The following is a 15,335-nucleotide window of genomic DNA, read 5'->3' as shown; positions in this document are numbered from 1 at the left end:
ATATGAGGTATTGTGACCACTTCTGGGTGAAACATTTTAAAGGGGAGAGAAACCAAAATTTCTTCAGTTGAAATAAATCATGTCAGCATGAGGACTGGTTGAGAGCTTGCAGAATATTCAGTTTGCAAAAGATAAGGCTTTCTTCAAATATGCAAATAATTGACATGGATAAATGGGAATAAATTCATCCTGTATTACTAAAAGGTGAAGTTATAGGACTCAGATTTAGGTAAAATAATGAAGAACTTTATAACATCTAGATGGGTCCCATAATTGGAAAGCATGTCTCATATCTAGGGAATTTCTTAGCATTAAAAAAATTCAAGCACTGGATGATGATTGAAGTTGCTGTAGAAGAGATGTATACATTAGGTGGGAGGCTGGAGATAAGCTCTCTGATGGACACTTGCTGTTTTGGGAGTACATGTTTATTGTTGCATTTTGTGATAATGAAACCTTACCTTTTTCTAGTTGACCCAACATTTTGAGCTCCACTGTCAGCCCATTGCTTCAGATAATGTTGACGCTACTCCCACATTTTGTGAGTAGAACAAAAGACACAGGCTAAGCCACAGACTCAATTTATTCCTCTGCCCAAAATAACTGGTTTAATGTGCAATGAGACATGATCTAGGTCAGACCAAGGAATGCTCAAAGACTAATTTTAGTGAGTCTATGTTGACTTATCAGGCATATGGACTATCTCTTCTGTGACATTAGGATGACAATGTGAATTGAACCTGCAAATGGAGAGGAGCAACAGAATGAATCAAGGACTGGAAATGGAGCCACCCTACAGAAAAATGAGCTGTAAAATAGATCCTGATGATGTAATTGGGCTACTATATTCCTTGAAGTTTTCACTTATACAAATAATTTTATCTTTTCCTAAGTTAGTTTGTATTGAGTTTTCTCTCTTATTTGTAACAGAAAGAATCTGAAGTCATACTACTTCCAAGATCCCTTCCAACTCCATGTGAAGAAATGATAAATGAAATAAGTAATACAACTTCTAACATCTGTAAGTTAGGGGCAAGACCCATAGTTAAGTTAAGTGGGTATACAATGTGAGTTCTGCATAGTACACCCCAACCATAGCTCAGGTACATGAAAGAAAGGCCAAGAAGCACTTTGAGTGGGGTGGCGATTTTAAGACAGAAACTCAGGAACAGCTATTACTGAGGCAAAAGCTACCCAGTTCCTGCTGGGTAGCATTTAAACTTTAAAGAGCTCTAGCTGCCATGCTGCCCTAACACCAGGGCAGACAAGAGACTCTTTAAAGTTTCATTACACTCTGCTGGCAATAGGCATTTCTTATTTCAGCTAGAAGAGAAGCAATATTGAAGTAAGGGAGAAAAATGGAAATCAAATTGAGAAAGGGAGTGACTATCATCTTTCAGGAGGTCAGAGGTTTATCATCATAATTTTGGTTGCCACGTATATTTAGTGTGTTTAAGTCAAAGAATAAGGGCTGATCAGGGTTACCCGGTGGGAATGAAGAATAACAGTACTTATAAAGACAGCTGATGCAATGATATTAAAGGAGATTTGGGTACTGAGTATTAATTAGGAATTATTATTAACTCCAAGTACTGTCTGATATTTAAAGAATAATCACATCTTATGAACTATGGGATATAATGTGCTTCAATTTGATTTAGAATATGCCCTGGTCTTATAGAACCTACAATTTTGTGAACCTCAGAAATACCAGAATGGGAAAGATTTCAAGGAAAATTAATACAGGATTTGTCACTATCAAACAGTAGTAACAAGAAGAATGAAGTTTCCAATTAATTTTTAATTATTATTGTCCCTCACCTGTACATCATAAATTCCACAGGAAGGTGCTTTTTCTTTGTATAATCCTTGGATTTTTAATGAAGGACAAAAAAAACCCCGATATACTTCATCCAATTTATAGAATGTGACTTAGGAATGATGGTCATGCATTACCATTCAAAGAATGGAGCCTGAATCTAATTTGTTCTTTGAACTAATCCAAATTTATTTTCCTAAAAAATAACTAACAGAGTAATCTACTTCTAATTCTACTCAGAGAGCTGAGTGCCAGAAAAGAAGTTCCTTACAACCATGGATTGCAAAGTCTGCTAGGGGCAACAGGCAATACCAGGAAGGGAGAAGGAAAGAGAGAGAAAAAATAGTTTTATATCTGAAAGACAACGATGAAGAAGAGCGAAGAAACAGAGATTTAGTGAGTAAAATCAGCAGTTTTCTCTGAAGACATCTTGCATATTCAACTGTACCCCTTTGTAGATGCCATTTATCAGGGCAAATACTCTGGGGCTTTGCCAATGAAACCAGAATCTATTTCCACAGGATCCTGGTTACCTAGATGCTAGCACAGCCAGATAAGCCACAGAAAATGCTCTTAGGTGGTTCCTGTTTCATAGTCTTACTTCATCTCCCACCCTAAACTGGACTTCACAGATCCCTTTTTCTATTAAACTATTCCAGTCTCTGCTGTTTACTTGGAAATGAATATCACATTAAAATGGAAAATTGGCCTTTGTCCAATTTAGCTTTAGTTAGCTGAAACAGTATCAATGGGAGAAAATGACGCTGTAATTTCCTCCTCTGGTAAAATATGGCTAGAAATCCATGCAGAAAATGTAGCAATATTCATTAAAATGAAGAATATGCTACCATGAATAGTAATAGTTTGCTTTCAAAAGCACTTGTTAAAATACTATTAGATGTTCAATAATGACTAAGACGATGTAACAGAGACATATGAATGAGAATGTTGAGTTTGATTATTTACTTTGAACTCTCAAGTGATCTTTTTCAGATTCCATTTTCAAGTATGACAACTGGAAAGGAAAATTAAACAGTAACAATGCTACCAATGTATTCTGAAATGTTGATTGAATTTCATCTTCAACTGCACAAAGAATATTAGACATATGCATATGTGACAGAACCAGGTTTAACATAAATTTAATCAACATCTCTGAAACTAGAGAAAACCAATTGAACTATACATGTAGATCCTCAATTTTCCAAATGAGACCCCATAGTTATACGTATGAAAAGAGAAGATACATTAGATGTAATTGATAAAAGATCTTATAATTTATCTCCCTATGTAAATTTGTATTGAAATAAATGAATAATGGATATTCAGTACTTAAAAGAATTAAAATAACCTGCTAAATTGTGGGGTTTAGCTTTTAAAAATTGTTTAGCTAAATTGTGGGGCAAGCTTTTAAAAATATAATCATGAACATGCTTACAATTCTATTAAAAGCAGTATCATAAAGTGGCTAAGTGGGCCAACTCTGGAGTTAGATGGGAAGCAACTGAAGCCTGGCTTTGCCACTTGCTAATTTGGGCACAATACTTAACTTCTCTTGGTTTCTACATCTGTAAAACCTGAATGATGATGGTAACTCAGAGAAAACACTCAATAACCGTTCTATGTTTTTACTAAAAATCCCTCTAAGGAGGTAGGAAAGGAAAATCCAGAGGATAAAACAGGAGTAATAGACGGTCCTAGAGTTATTCTTAAGCCTTTGATGCTCATGAAAAGAGCAAATTTGAGTAATAAAATTAGTCTATATTAAAACCTGAAGGCCAAGTTACTATTTCTTCACATGTAGCGGCCAAACTGCCCCAACCACACTGTGGTTGGTCTTGGCATAGTTCTGCACCCAGGATGTGAAAATAACAAAAGTGCATTATTATAGTCAACCAGCAACCTTTCTTAGTTGATCACTTATCATAAGCACTCTCCTTGAAGTCTTGAACATTTTCACTAAGGTACTGACTTAACTATCTTTAATGTTATAGATAGATAACAGGAGGGAGCAAAATGGTAAGTGGGTAGAATCAGAGATTTTTACTATCTTCTTTCCATAAACTATTTCGTGGAACTACTTTGTTTTAAAGCACACAAGACTTCCTCTCTGCTACTTACTACAGTCAGACATTGAAAGGACAAATATATTTTGCTCATAAAAATCAAATTCTAAAAAACCTTTATAGTTCTCTCACCATTATTCTTAGTTTAGTGAAAAAATTATGTACACTATTTTTATTTTCATTTGCTTATTGAAGAAAAAATATTACTTACTTTCCATCCCAGACATGGTCACCTCTGTGGAAAATCACCAGGTTATTCTTAGGGTCTAGAGCCACCCCAGAAACCTGGCCTGGCAACAAGTATACTCCAGGCCAATCCAGTGCCTCTTCCATGTGGAAATCTAAAAGATATATCCACACATTTAGTGTAAAAGGGAAAGGTCGAATTGCCTCGTGAGGATTCACAATAGTTACAAGAAGCTCATGCAATAACATCACTAGATGCAAAGAAATAAAAAAAGACAATCAAGCCGTGCTCTACATAAATTATACCACATGCACATTCCAAGTAGCTTTCTGAGGATGAAATGAAGTGACTGGGAACTTGCATTAGGACTGTTTTCTTTTCCTTTTGATAAGATGCCTGTAAAGCCAGCTAAAACTCAAATCATTAAAGGGTAAATTTGAGATGGCCTTCTTCTCAACAAGATTCGTACTTTACTCTCTTTGGAAAATACGACAACATACATGGCATTTTAATACAAAGCTTGTAAATGTTTTAAATAAATAGGAAGAATGGGCAACAAGCGTGGCACTCTGTGTTCCTCTGTCCTTTTCCCTCATCTATCTATCTATCTATCTATCTATCTATCTATCTATCTATCTATCTAATCTATCATCTCCTGAGTAAATTCTGGATATTCAATATAAAATAGCCCCCATAATAAACCATTCATTGATTACTCCTTGTTACACAGAACTAAGATATCAGTCTCATTCTCCTAATTTCAGTGATCCTATAAGAATAGGACTCTGTCTTTCACTGTTCATATTTGGTTTCCTAAAATGAGAGAAGAAAAAAATGACAGAAACTCTGTGACTGAATGATTTCCAAATTATTATTATTTCTGATCAGAATATATCTTCAGAGAATATCTGGGTTTGCATGTGTGGGTGTTTTGAGACAGGGTCTCACTCTGTCATCCAGGCTGGAATGCAGTGGCACAGTCACAGCTCACTGCAGCCTCAACCTGCTGAGCTCAAGCAATCCTCCCACCTCGGTCTCCTGAGTAGCTGGCACAATAGGTGTGCACTACTATGTCCAGTTAATTGAAAAAAACAATTTATTCCAGAGATGGCATCTCACTGTGTTGCCCAGGATGGTCTCCAATTCCTGGGCTCAAGTGATCCTCCTGCCTCAGCCTCCCAAAGTGTGGGGATTATAGGTGTGAGCCACCACAGCCAGCCTCATTTGTGTTAATCCATTTTATAAACACACTCACAGATAAAGGGGTACAATGTGTATATCTATACTAATTGAGGATATAGAGTTATGAAGATGACTATGAAAGCTATTGTATCAGCACTGATATTTCTGTCCCTCCCAAATTCTTCAACAAAGATTCTGAGAAGAAAAGCAGCAATTTGAGTCTCATTCTTCCTTGCCACTCTGAAGGATGTGGCCACATGCAGTGAAATCCTCAAAGACGGACATTAAAGACTCGGGGGGAGAAAGAGAAGCTCAAAGCTTATATGATCAGCTATGAAAACTTGAGAGGATGCTTGTGTGAGAACAAGCACTTCAAAATAATTCTGTCAACTACAGAAAAGAAAAAGTACCTTTTCCCCCAAAATATTTTAAACTTTGTGCATTTAATTTTTTCTTTAATAAAAATTAACAAAACATAGCACAATAGGATGCCCAGATTAGTTCAACCTTTGCTGAAGCATCTTCTTTCCTTCCTTCCCTGCCTTCCCTTTTTTCTTTCTTTCTTTTTCTTTCCTCCTTTCTTTCTTTCCTTCTTTTCCCTTTCCTTTCCTTTCCCTTCCTTTTCTTTCCTCCCTTTCCCTTTCCTTTCCTTCTTTTTTTCTGAAGCATCTTCAACAACTATTCCCTAAGCATAATTTCTATGTAAGGTACTATGGTAGAATCGGGAACGCAAAGGAATAAAACGTGGTTTTTGGCCTTAGTAAATAAAAGGATATAATAGGGCTATAATAGGATAGAAATATGACAGAATAAAATGTTTTAAAAACCCAGGAACCAATACTTATGACACAAAGTAGTACAGGAATATAGGAGAGGGCCCAGAATCCTTCCCAAGGCTAGGGCTGGGATAGGGTAGGATTAAGGTCTACTTGAAAGGTTTCCCATGGGAACAAACATTTGTGTATGCACTTACAGGTAAGGTGGAATTCATTAAGTGTAGAAGTTGGCAGAGAATATTTTGGTCAAAAAGAATAAAAGTGAGGATGTTTATAATTGCAGAATGTGTCTTAAGATTTTGTAAAATAGGAAAGGATACGTGTATATGTCGGGTGGAATGGGGGGCTGGGGACTGGATTAGTCCCTGAGATCTGATTTAGACTGGAAAATGTACTGATACCACATAAAGGAGGCTGGATTTAACAATGATCACATAGTGTGTAGCTGTGGTGTCTTGATTTCTACTGAAAATTTTGAGGCCCATTACAAGTACTTTATTAGCAGCAGTAAAGCACAGTCAGGGAATAATTTGCTTTGGAAATATTTTAGAGCATATGAAAATGTCATTGTCACTCATGTGTATTGTGATATGCCTTTTGGAGAGAAGGTGGGCAGAATTACAGCTGGTATGCCTGAATTTGCAAATAATCCTAGGTATAGAAGTGGATGTGAATGGAGCTGCTCAGATGAACAGTATCTATCATCTATCACCCTTGCTTGTCACAAAAGGGAGAACAATTGCAAACGGCTGCTACTGGCAATTGGCAGCCACTGAAGGTTTAGAAACATGTTTTATTGGTACAAAATAATTGTACATATTTATAGGGTACATGTGATATTTTGATACAAGCATGATCAAATCAGGGTATTTAGAATATACATCACCTTGAACACTTATCATTTCTTTGCATTAGAAACATTTCATATCTTCTTTTCTAGCTATTTTGAAATAGACAATATATTGTTGTTAACTATATTTACCCTGCTGTGCTATCAAACACTAAAAGTTATCTCATCTCTCTACATGTTGGTACCCATTAACCAACTTGTCTCCATTCCCCTCTTTCCCAGGCTCTGGTAACTATCATTCTATTCTCTACCTCCATGAGATCAACTTTTTAAGCTTCCACATATGAGTAAGAATATGGTATTTGTCTTTCTATTTTTGGCTTATTTCACTTAATATAATGACCTCCAGTTTCATACATGTTGCTGCAAATGACAGGATTCCATTCTTTTATGGTTGAATAGTATTCCATTGTGTACATACACCACCTTCTCTCTATCCATTCATCTGTTGATATATTCTTAGGTTGATCCCATATCTTGGCTACTGTAAATAGTATTGCAGTAAACATGGGGGTACAGTTATCCCTTTGATTGACTTCCTTTCCTTTGTGAAAAATGTCATTGGTATAATGATTGCATTAAATCTGTAGATTGTATTAATCTGTTTTCACACTGCTGATAAAGACATATCTGAGACTGGGTAATTTATAAAGAAAAAGAGGTTTAATGGACTTACAGTTCCACGTGGCTGGGGAGGCCTCCCAATCATGGTGGAAGGTGAAAGGCACATCTTACATGGTGGCAGACAAGAGAGAATGCAAGCCAAGCAAAAGGGGTTTCCCCTTATAAAACCATCAGATCTTGTGAGACTTATTCACTACCACAAGAACAGTATGGGGGAAACTGATCCCATGATTCAATTACATCCCATTGGGTCCCTCCCATGACACATGGGAATTGTGGGAGCTACAATTCAAGATGAGGTTTGGGTGGGAACACAGCCAAACCATATCAGGTAGTATTGCCATTTTTACAATATGATTTTTTTCAGTCCATGAGCAGGAAATATTTTTCCATTTTTTTGGTGTCATTTTCAATTTCTTTCATCAGTGTTTTGTAGTTCTTCTTGAAGAGATCTTTCATCTCCTTGGTTAAATTTATTCATCAGTATTTTTTAAGCTATTGTAAATAGGACTGCTTTCTTGATCTCTTTTTCAGCTAGTTCATTATTGGTGTATAAAAATGCTACTGATTTTCATATGTTGAGATTTTGTGTCTTGAAACTTTACTGAATTACTTTATAAGTTCTAAGACTTTTCTTGGTGAAGTCTTAAGGTTTTTCTCTATATAAGATCACATCATCTGCAAAGAGGGACTAATCTGACTTCCTCTTTTCTGATTTGGGTGCCTTTTATTTCTTTTTCTTGCCTGACTGCTTTGGTTAGAACTTCTAGTACTATGTGGAATAAGAATGGTCAAAGTGGCCATCCTTGTCTTATTCCAGTTCTTAAAGGAAAGGCTTTCCTCTTTTCTCCATTCAGTATGATGTCAGCTGTGGGTTTGCTGTATAGGGACTTTATTATGTAGAAGTATATTCCTTCCATGCATAATTTATTGAGAGTTTTTGTCATGAAGAAAAATAGAATTTTAGCAAATGCTTTTTCTGCATCTATTGATATGATCATATGGTTTTTGTCCTTCATTCTGTTGATGTGCTGTATCACATTTTTTGATGTTGAACCATCCTCATATCCCAGCAATAAATTTCACTTGCTCATGATGCATTATATCTTTGATGTGTTTCTGAAGTTGGTTTGATAGTACTGTGTTGAGGATTTTGCATTTATGTTCATCAAAGATACAGGCTTGCTCTTTTCTTTTTTCACTGTATCCTTATCTGGTTTTGATATCAAGATAATGCTGGTTTCATAGAATAAATTAGGAGGAATTCCCTCTTCTTTCATGTTTTGGAATAGTTTGAAAAAATTGTTATTAGTTCTTTATAATTTTGGTAGAATTCAGCAGTACCATCTGGTCCTGGGCTTTTCTTTGATGGGAGATATTTTTTATTACTGATTCAATCTCATTACCTGTTATTGGTGTGTTCGGGTTTTCTATTTCTTTCTCGTTAAAGCTTGGTAGGTTATATGCATCCAGGAATTTATTCATTTCCTCTAGGTTTTCTAATTTATTAGCATACAATTGTTGAAAACTGTATGCTAATACAGCTTTCATACAGAAATCATTATATCTCTAATGATTCTTTATATTTCTGTGGTATTTGTTGCTATGTCACCTTTTTCATTTCTGATTTTATTTATTTGAATCTTCCCTCTTTTTCTTGATTAGTCTAGCTAGCAGTTTACTCATTTTGTTTATCTTTCAAAAAGCCAACTTTTTTTTCATTGACCTTTGTATTTTTTTAGTCTCTATTTCATTTAGTTCTGCTCTTTTTCTTTCCTTTTACTAATTTTGGGTTTGGTTTGTTCTGCTTCCTAGTTCTTTGAAGTGCCTTGTTAAGTTGCTTATTTGACATCCTTCTACTCTTTGATGTAGGTATTTACTGCTATAAACTTCCCTCTTCGCACTGCTTTTGCTATATTCCATAGGTTTTGGTACATTGTGTTTCCATTTTCATTTGTTTCAAATTTTTTTTATTTCCTTCATAATTTCTTCACGGACCCAATAGTTGGTCATGAGCATGTTGTTTACTTTCCATGTATTTGTACAGCTTCCAAAGTTCTTCTTGTTATTGAATTCTAGTTTTTTCCTTTGTGGTCTAAGAAGACACTTGATACAATTTCTATTTTTAAAATTTTGTTGACACTTGTTTTATGGCCTAACACATGGTCTATCCTGGAGAATGTTACATGTGCTGATAAAAAGAATGCGCATTCTCCAGCTGTTAGATAAAATGTTCTGTAAATGTCTGTTAGGCCAATTTGGTCTAAAGCGCAGTTTCAATCCAATGTTTATTTTCTGTCTGCATGATCTGTCCGATGCTGACAATGGTTGAGGTCCCCAACCATTATTGTGTTGGAGTCTATCTCACCCTTTAGGTTAAATAATATTTCCTTTATATATCTCTGCGCTCCAGTGATGCATATGCATATATATTTAGAACTGGTATATCCTCTTGCTGAATTGATCTCTTTGTCATTATATAATGATCATCTTCATTGTTGTTGTTGTTTGTACAATTCTTAAAGTCTTATACAACTATAGCTACTTGTGCTTGTTTTTGTTTTTCATTTGCATGGAATATATTTTACCATCCCTTCACTTTCAGTCTTTATGCTACTTTACAGGTGAAGTGAGTTTTTACTAACAGCAAATAGTTGGGTTATGTATTTCTCTCCATTAAGGCAGTCTATATATTTTAAGTGAGAAATTTAATTCATTTATATTCAAGGTTATTATCGGTAGGTGAAGATTTATTTTTGTCATTTTGTTAACTGTTTTCTGGTTGTTTTGTATAGCCTTTTTTTCCTTTCTTTCTTATTGTTTATCATTGTGGTTTGATGTTTTTTTGCAGTGGCAACACTTGAGTCCTTTCTCTTTCTCATTTGTGTCTGCTCTGCCACTGAATTTTATTTTTGTGTTTTTGTGATGGTAGATATTGTTTTGCTTATAGAGGTAAAATCTGGACTTCCTTATGCATTTCTTGTAGAGATGTTCTAATTCTAATGAATTCCCTCAAGTTTTGCTTGTCTGGGAAAACTTTGCTGGGAATAGTATTCTTGGATGAATTGTTTTTTGCTTTTAACACTTTGAATATATCAATTTACACTGTCTCCTGATCTGTAAGGTTTTAGCTGAGAAAGTTGCTGTTAGTCCGAAGGGGGTTTCCTTATATGTGACTTGATGCTTTACTCTTGATGTTTTTAGAATTTAGTCTTTGTTTATAACTTTTGAAAATTCCACTATAATGTGTCTTGGAGAAGATCCTTTATGTTGAAGCTATTTGGGGATCACTGGGATTCCTGTATCTGGATATCTGTATCTTTTTCAAAACGGGAAGTTTTCAACTGTTATTTCATTAAACAGGTTTTCTATGCCTTTGCCCATCTCTACACCTTCTAGAACAATAAAAATTAGGATATTTGGTCAGTTTACAGTGTCCTATATATCATATTATGTAGGTTTTCTTCATTTCTAAATATTTTTTTTCTTTTTAAAATCTGTTTTTTTTTTTGGGGGGTGGGGGGGACAGTCTCACTCTGTCATCCAGGATGGAGTGCAGTGGTGCTACCTTGGCTCACTGCAACCTCCACCTCCTGGGTTCAAGTGATTCTTATGCCTCAGCCTCCTGAGTAGCTGGAATTATAGGCACAAGCCACCCCGTCTGGCTATTTTTATTTTTATTATTTTTAGTAGACATGGGGTTTTGCCATGTTGGCCAGGTGGTCTCAAACTCCTGGCCTCAAGCAATGTACCCACCTCAGTCTCCCAAACTGTGGGATTACAGGCATAAACCACCATGCCTGGCCTTCCTGGGTTATTTTAAAAGATGTCTTCATATTCAGAAATTCTTCCTTCCACTTAATCTAGTCTATTGTTGAAGCTCTCAGCTGTACTTTTTATTTCATTTGATTAAATTCTTCAGTTCCAGGATTTCTGTTTCACTCTTTTTTATAATATCTCTTTGTCAAATTTCTCATTCAGATCATAAGCTGTTTTTCTGAATTCTTTGTATTGTTTATCTGTGTTCTCTTCTATTTTACTGAGCTTATTTAATATCATTATGTTGAATTCTTTTTCAGGAATTTCATAGATTTCTTTTTTGTTGAGTCTGTTGCTGAAGAATTATTGTGTTCCATTAGAGGTATGTTTCCTTTTCATGTTTCTTGTGTCCTTACATTGATACCTCTATATGTGGTATAACAGTTGCTTCTTCCAGTTTTATAGATTGGGTTTCATAAGGAAAAATGTTTTTCTTTATAGATGAACTATAGTGTTGGCTGAATAGGGTGGCTTGGTTTTACTTCTAAGTGGACACAGTAGTCTCTGTATGATTTCTTTGGCTATAATCAGCATCAGTGGTGTCTCTGAGTTCCTCAGCAGCTTAGGCTGCAGTTTTTAGCAGAAGCTAAGGTGAGGCTTTGCTGAGGACAAGGACACAAGATGGGTTGATCCTTGGGCCCCAGTGCTGCCAACAGTGAGCTGAGCATGACAGACTTTAGGCCCCTAGGTGGTGTGTGCAGGTATCAGTGGTAGCAGGTCCAGGCAACTTACTCAGGTTCTGGCAGTGGCAGTGGTGGGCTGGATGGGCAGTTAGGTCCTTGGGCCCAGGGGTGGCATGCATGGCATCAGTAAAGGCAGTATCAGCACTGAACCTATCCTCAGATCCCCAAGTTGTACACATGGACACCAGCAGTGGTGGTAGTGGGCTGGAAGGACCAGTCCTCAGGCCCCCATGTGGCTTATGTAGGTGGGTGCTGGCAGCAGTGGTGATGGCAGGCTTGACAGACCCATCCTTAGACCCCTGGGAGGAGTGCACAGACACCAGTGGTGGTAGGCAGGGCGGGTGAATCCTCAGATCCCTGGACAATGTGTCTGGACTCTGGCAGGCTGGGTTGGTCCCCAGGCCTCAATGATGTGGGCAGGCACTGGCAGGGGCAGTGCTGGGTGGGGAGGAACTGTCTTTGGCTCTCTGATGGTATATGTCCATGGGAAATTTAAAACATGGGGTGACATGATTAATGCTGTATTTTTGAAAGTGAACTCTGGAAACAGAGTATAGGCATTAGATTTAGAAATGACTAGATAAATCAACAGATGAATAAGTCATTCCCCCACCAAATGTTTAAAATGATTTCAAAGTTGCTTGAATCTCAGATTGCACTTCATTCATTTTTCTCATGTAGTTGTCATAATTCGGTACTGATTCACCACTCCTGAAACTTCTAGATGGGTTCCAAGGGAAACTCAAAGCTCATGACAATGCAGATATTTAATTGCTTTCATCACGTTCTCAGAGCTCAGAACCACTACAACTAGACAGAATTCTTCAAGGGCAAGGATCATCCCTTATTCATGGTTTTGTCACCAACTGTCACACAGGGCCTGGCCTACTTACTGTATGGCCTCATAAATGCATTAAACTAAAGTCTATGTTTTAGTCTCTACTTGTTTATGGTATCAATTAGCATTCAAACTCCCCTACAACCTTATAATTCATCTGTACTACCTTTTCACCCATAGCAGAATGCTGAAGATACTATGAGAATATTCAATGAAAATGCTAATTGGCTGACTACTATCAATAAAGACAATAAACACATATAATGGCCTCTGGAACCTTTCTATTCAGTGGCCTACCAACTAGGTACTGGGAGCTAAGTGCTCATGAAGATGCAGAGTTACTATTCTGACAGAAAATATGCAACGTCTAAAAAATTGCATTATTTTGGGGTCAAATATGAATTTCATAAAATATTGGAAATACTGTTTAAAGAACTTTAATCTGGCTATGAATGATCTCAACTATCATATGCCCTTAAACTGGTAAGTGCTCAGAAGTCTGCAAAAAAATACGGACGCATAGGTTGTTTTGAGCCTATCTTCACCAATTACAAAAACACTCATTTGTCACATATTAGAACCCTTGTAGGTTGGAAATGTCCAAGAAGGAAAATTAATGTAAATATCTAGAACATATTTATGAAAATATACACCTTTAGTGAATTTTCAAAACAGTAAAGATGATGTGTAAAAAAATGTATGAAGTCTAACACCATGAGCAAGCTGGTTCTTTTAGTACTGAATGTTTGGAAAAATTATATTACATTATTGTTATTTTATTTTAAATTGTCTTTGCACACTTACATTACTTAGCCAAGTGTTCAAAACTTTCAGGATCTGAGTCTCTTTATTAACCAGAAATTCTAGGATAGTTAAGGAAAAACTCCATGTTTTCTTTCTGTGAATATTAGCTAAGTTAATTAATATTTTTGCTTCCAGTGTCACCATATTTTTAATTATCAGGTAGTTAAAGGCTATTCCCTATATGATGAAATGATCAAGAATAAAGGCAGTGATTTAGGACTAGTGTGTATGTAGGTGGAATTAATATTGATTATTGTTCCAATTCCTGCTCATGATGACATGAGAATCAGAGAATGCTAGAACTGTATCGGAATTATTCCACATAACTGTCTCACTTGACAGGAAAGGAACTTCAGCCTTGAGCCAGACTTTAGGCCTCAATTTCAGGGATAATTATTTTCTAATCCCCAATTAAGGACAATTTCAAATCCTTATTAAAGAAATTATATGATAAAATATATTTCAGTTCTACCTTAAACACTTTTGATGATAGAGAAGTTAAAAATTCTAGTTCAGATTTCTCTTAGTTATTATTTAAGAAATGATTCAATACATGACTAGTTAATGCTACAGATTTACAGTGTTAGCCTAAAAATTAAATACAAATTTCTTACCCATGACCTTGGGCAAGTCATTCCCAACTTTGTCAGTTGCTCTAAATTCAGATAGCAAATGATAGAATTATTTCAAGCTTGATTGCTTGTTTTTAAATCTGGAGTTGAGAACATATTACTGGAAACAATACTTTTAGAAAAATAAGGTAAATATACATTAGCTACTGATCCTAGTAGCTTTGATACAAATTTGTTTTTGTTTCTAAAAGATGATTAAAAAGTTGAAAGAACCCCTGAAATCTTAAAATATTTTTCCAATGACATATAACACTTTTTATGATAAATAAATTATATTATTCTATAAAGAATCCTTACATTTATTATAAAGGTTAATGTACAGCCGCATATCCTGCCATATATTCAGAAAAATAAGTTACTACTTTTAGAAAAAAATTAAATACTGCTATTAAAATTGCATCAATTAATCATGAAAAAGATTAATAAATTACACTTTTCCAGAAAGAGATTAATATTAGTGATCACTGTTGCATTCACATGAAATTATTAGTAAGTATTTGAAAGGGCATTAATTTATCTGTGTTACATAAAGACTAACAGAGCTAAAGTTGAGGAAAAAATTCAAACCCAGAACTATGAATTAATTTCAGTGTAACAAGGCTCTTCACATTTAATTTTAAGAAATAGAACTGAAAAAAATCACTAGAAGACTTCAACAAAAACAAAATATGGTGCTTGCTTTTTCTGTACTTGTAAATTTTCATCTTTTGAGAAAAGGATGTCTTATTTTGGTCAGAGATTGTTATTCATCAGAAATGCCAGCAGTAACTATAATTAACGAAAACTATTGTAGAAATATTTATACCAAAGTAAGAAAGAAAACAAGAATTAATTATAATGCTTCATTTAATGGGAGTTAAGTGAGGAAGAGATTTACCATATAAATAGGGGCTCAAAAGCATTAGCAGGATTCTTTTCCTTTTTAAAGTTTCTTTAATTGCAAATGAGATTTTCATATTGGCCAAACTGGCTGAATACTGACCAAGAAACCATGACCAATACATCTATAATACCTGTAGTTATTACAATTGTAGCCTGAGATAATTAGATGACTG

The 15,335-nt window shown here is 35.5% G+C and overlaps 1 protein-coding gene across 18 annotated transcripts in view; it reads right to left on the bottom strand.

Annotated features, from left to right (window-relative positions):
• The window catches only part of PAM (peptidylglycine alpha-amidating monooxygenase), a 165,096-nt gene that overhangs the window by 35,247 nt on the left and 114,514 nt on the right, over window positions 1-15,335 (bottom strand). For all 18 annotated transcript variants that reach the window (XM_009240934.4, XM_002815767.6, XM_054555761.2 and 15 more), the window contains one exon: window positions 4,097-4,226. In XM_009240934.4, coding sequence (XP_009239209.3) covers window positions 4,097-4,226 — 130 coding nt within the window. The remainder of the gene's footprint in view (window positions 1-4,096; window positions 4,227-15,335) is intronic.

The sequence above is a fragment of the Pongo abelii genome, chromosome 4, assembly GCF_028885655.2.
Source record: "Pongo abelii isolate AG06213 chromosome 4, NHGRI_mPonAbe1-v2.0_pri, whole genome shotgun sequence".
Classification (NCBI taxonomy): Eukaryota; Metazoa; Chordata; class Mammalia; order Primates; family Hominidae; genus Pongo; species Pongo abelii.
This window is presented reverse-complemented; position numbering and strand designations above follow the sequence as displayed.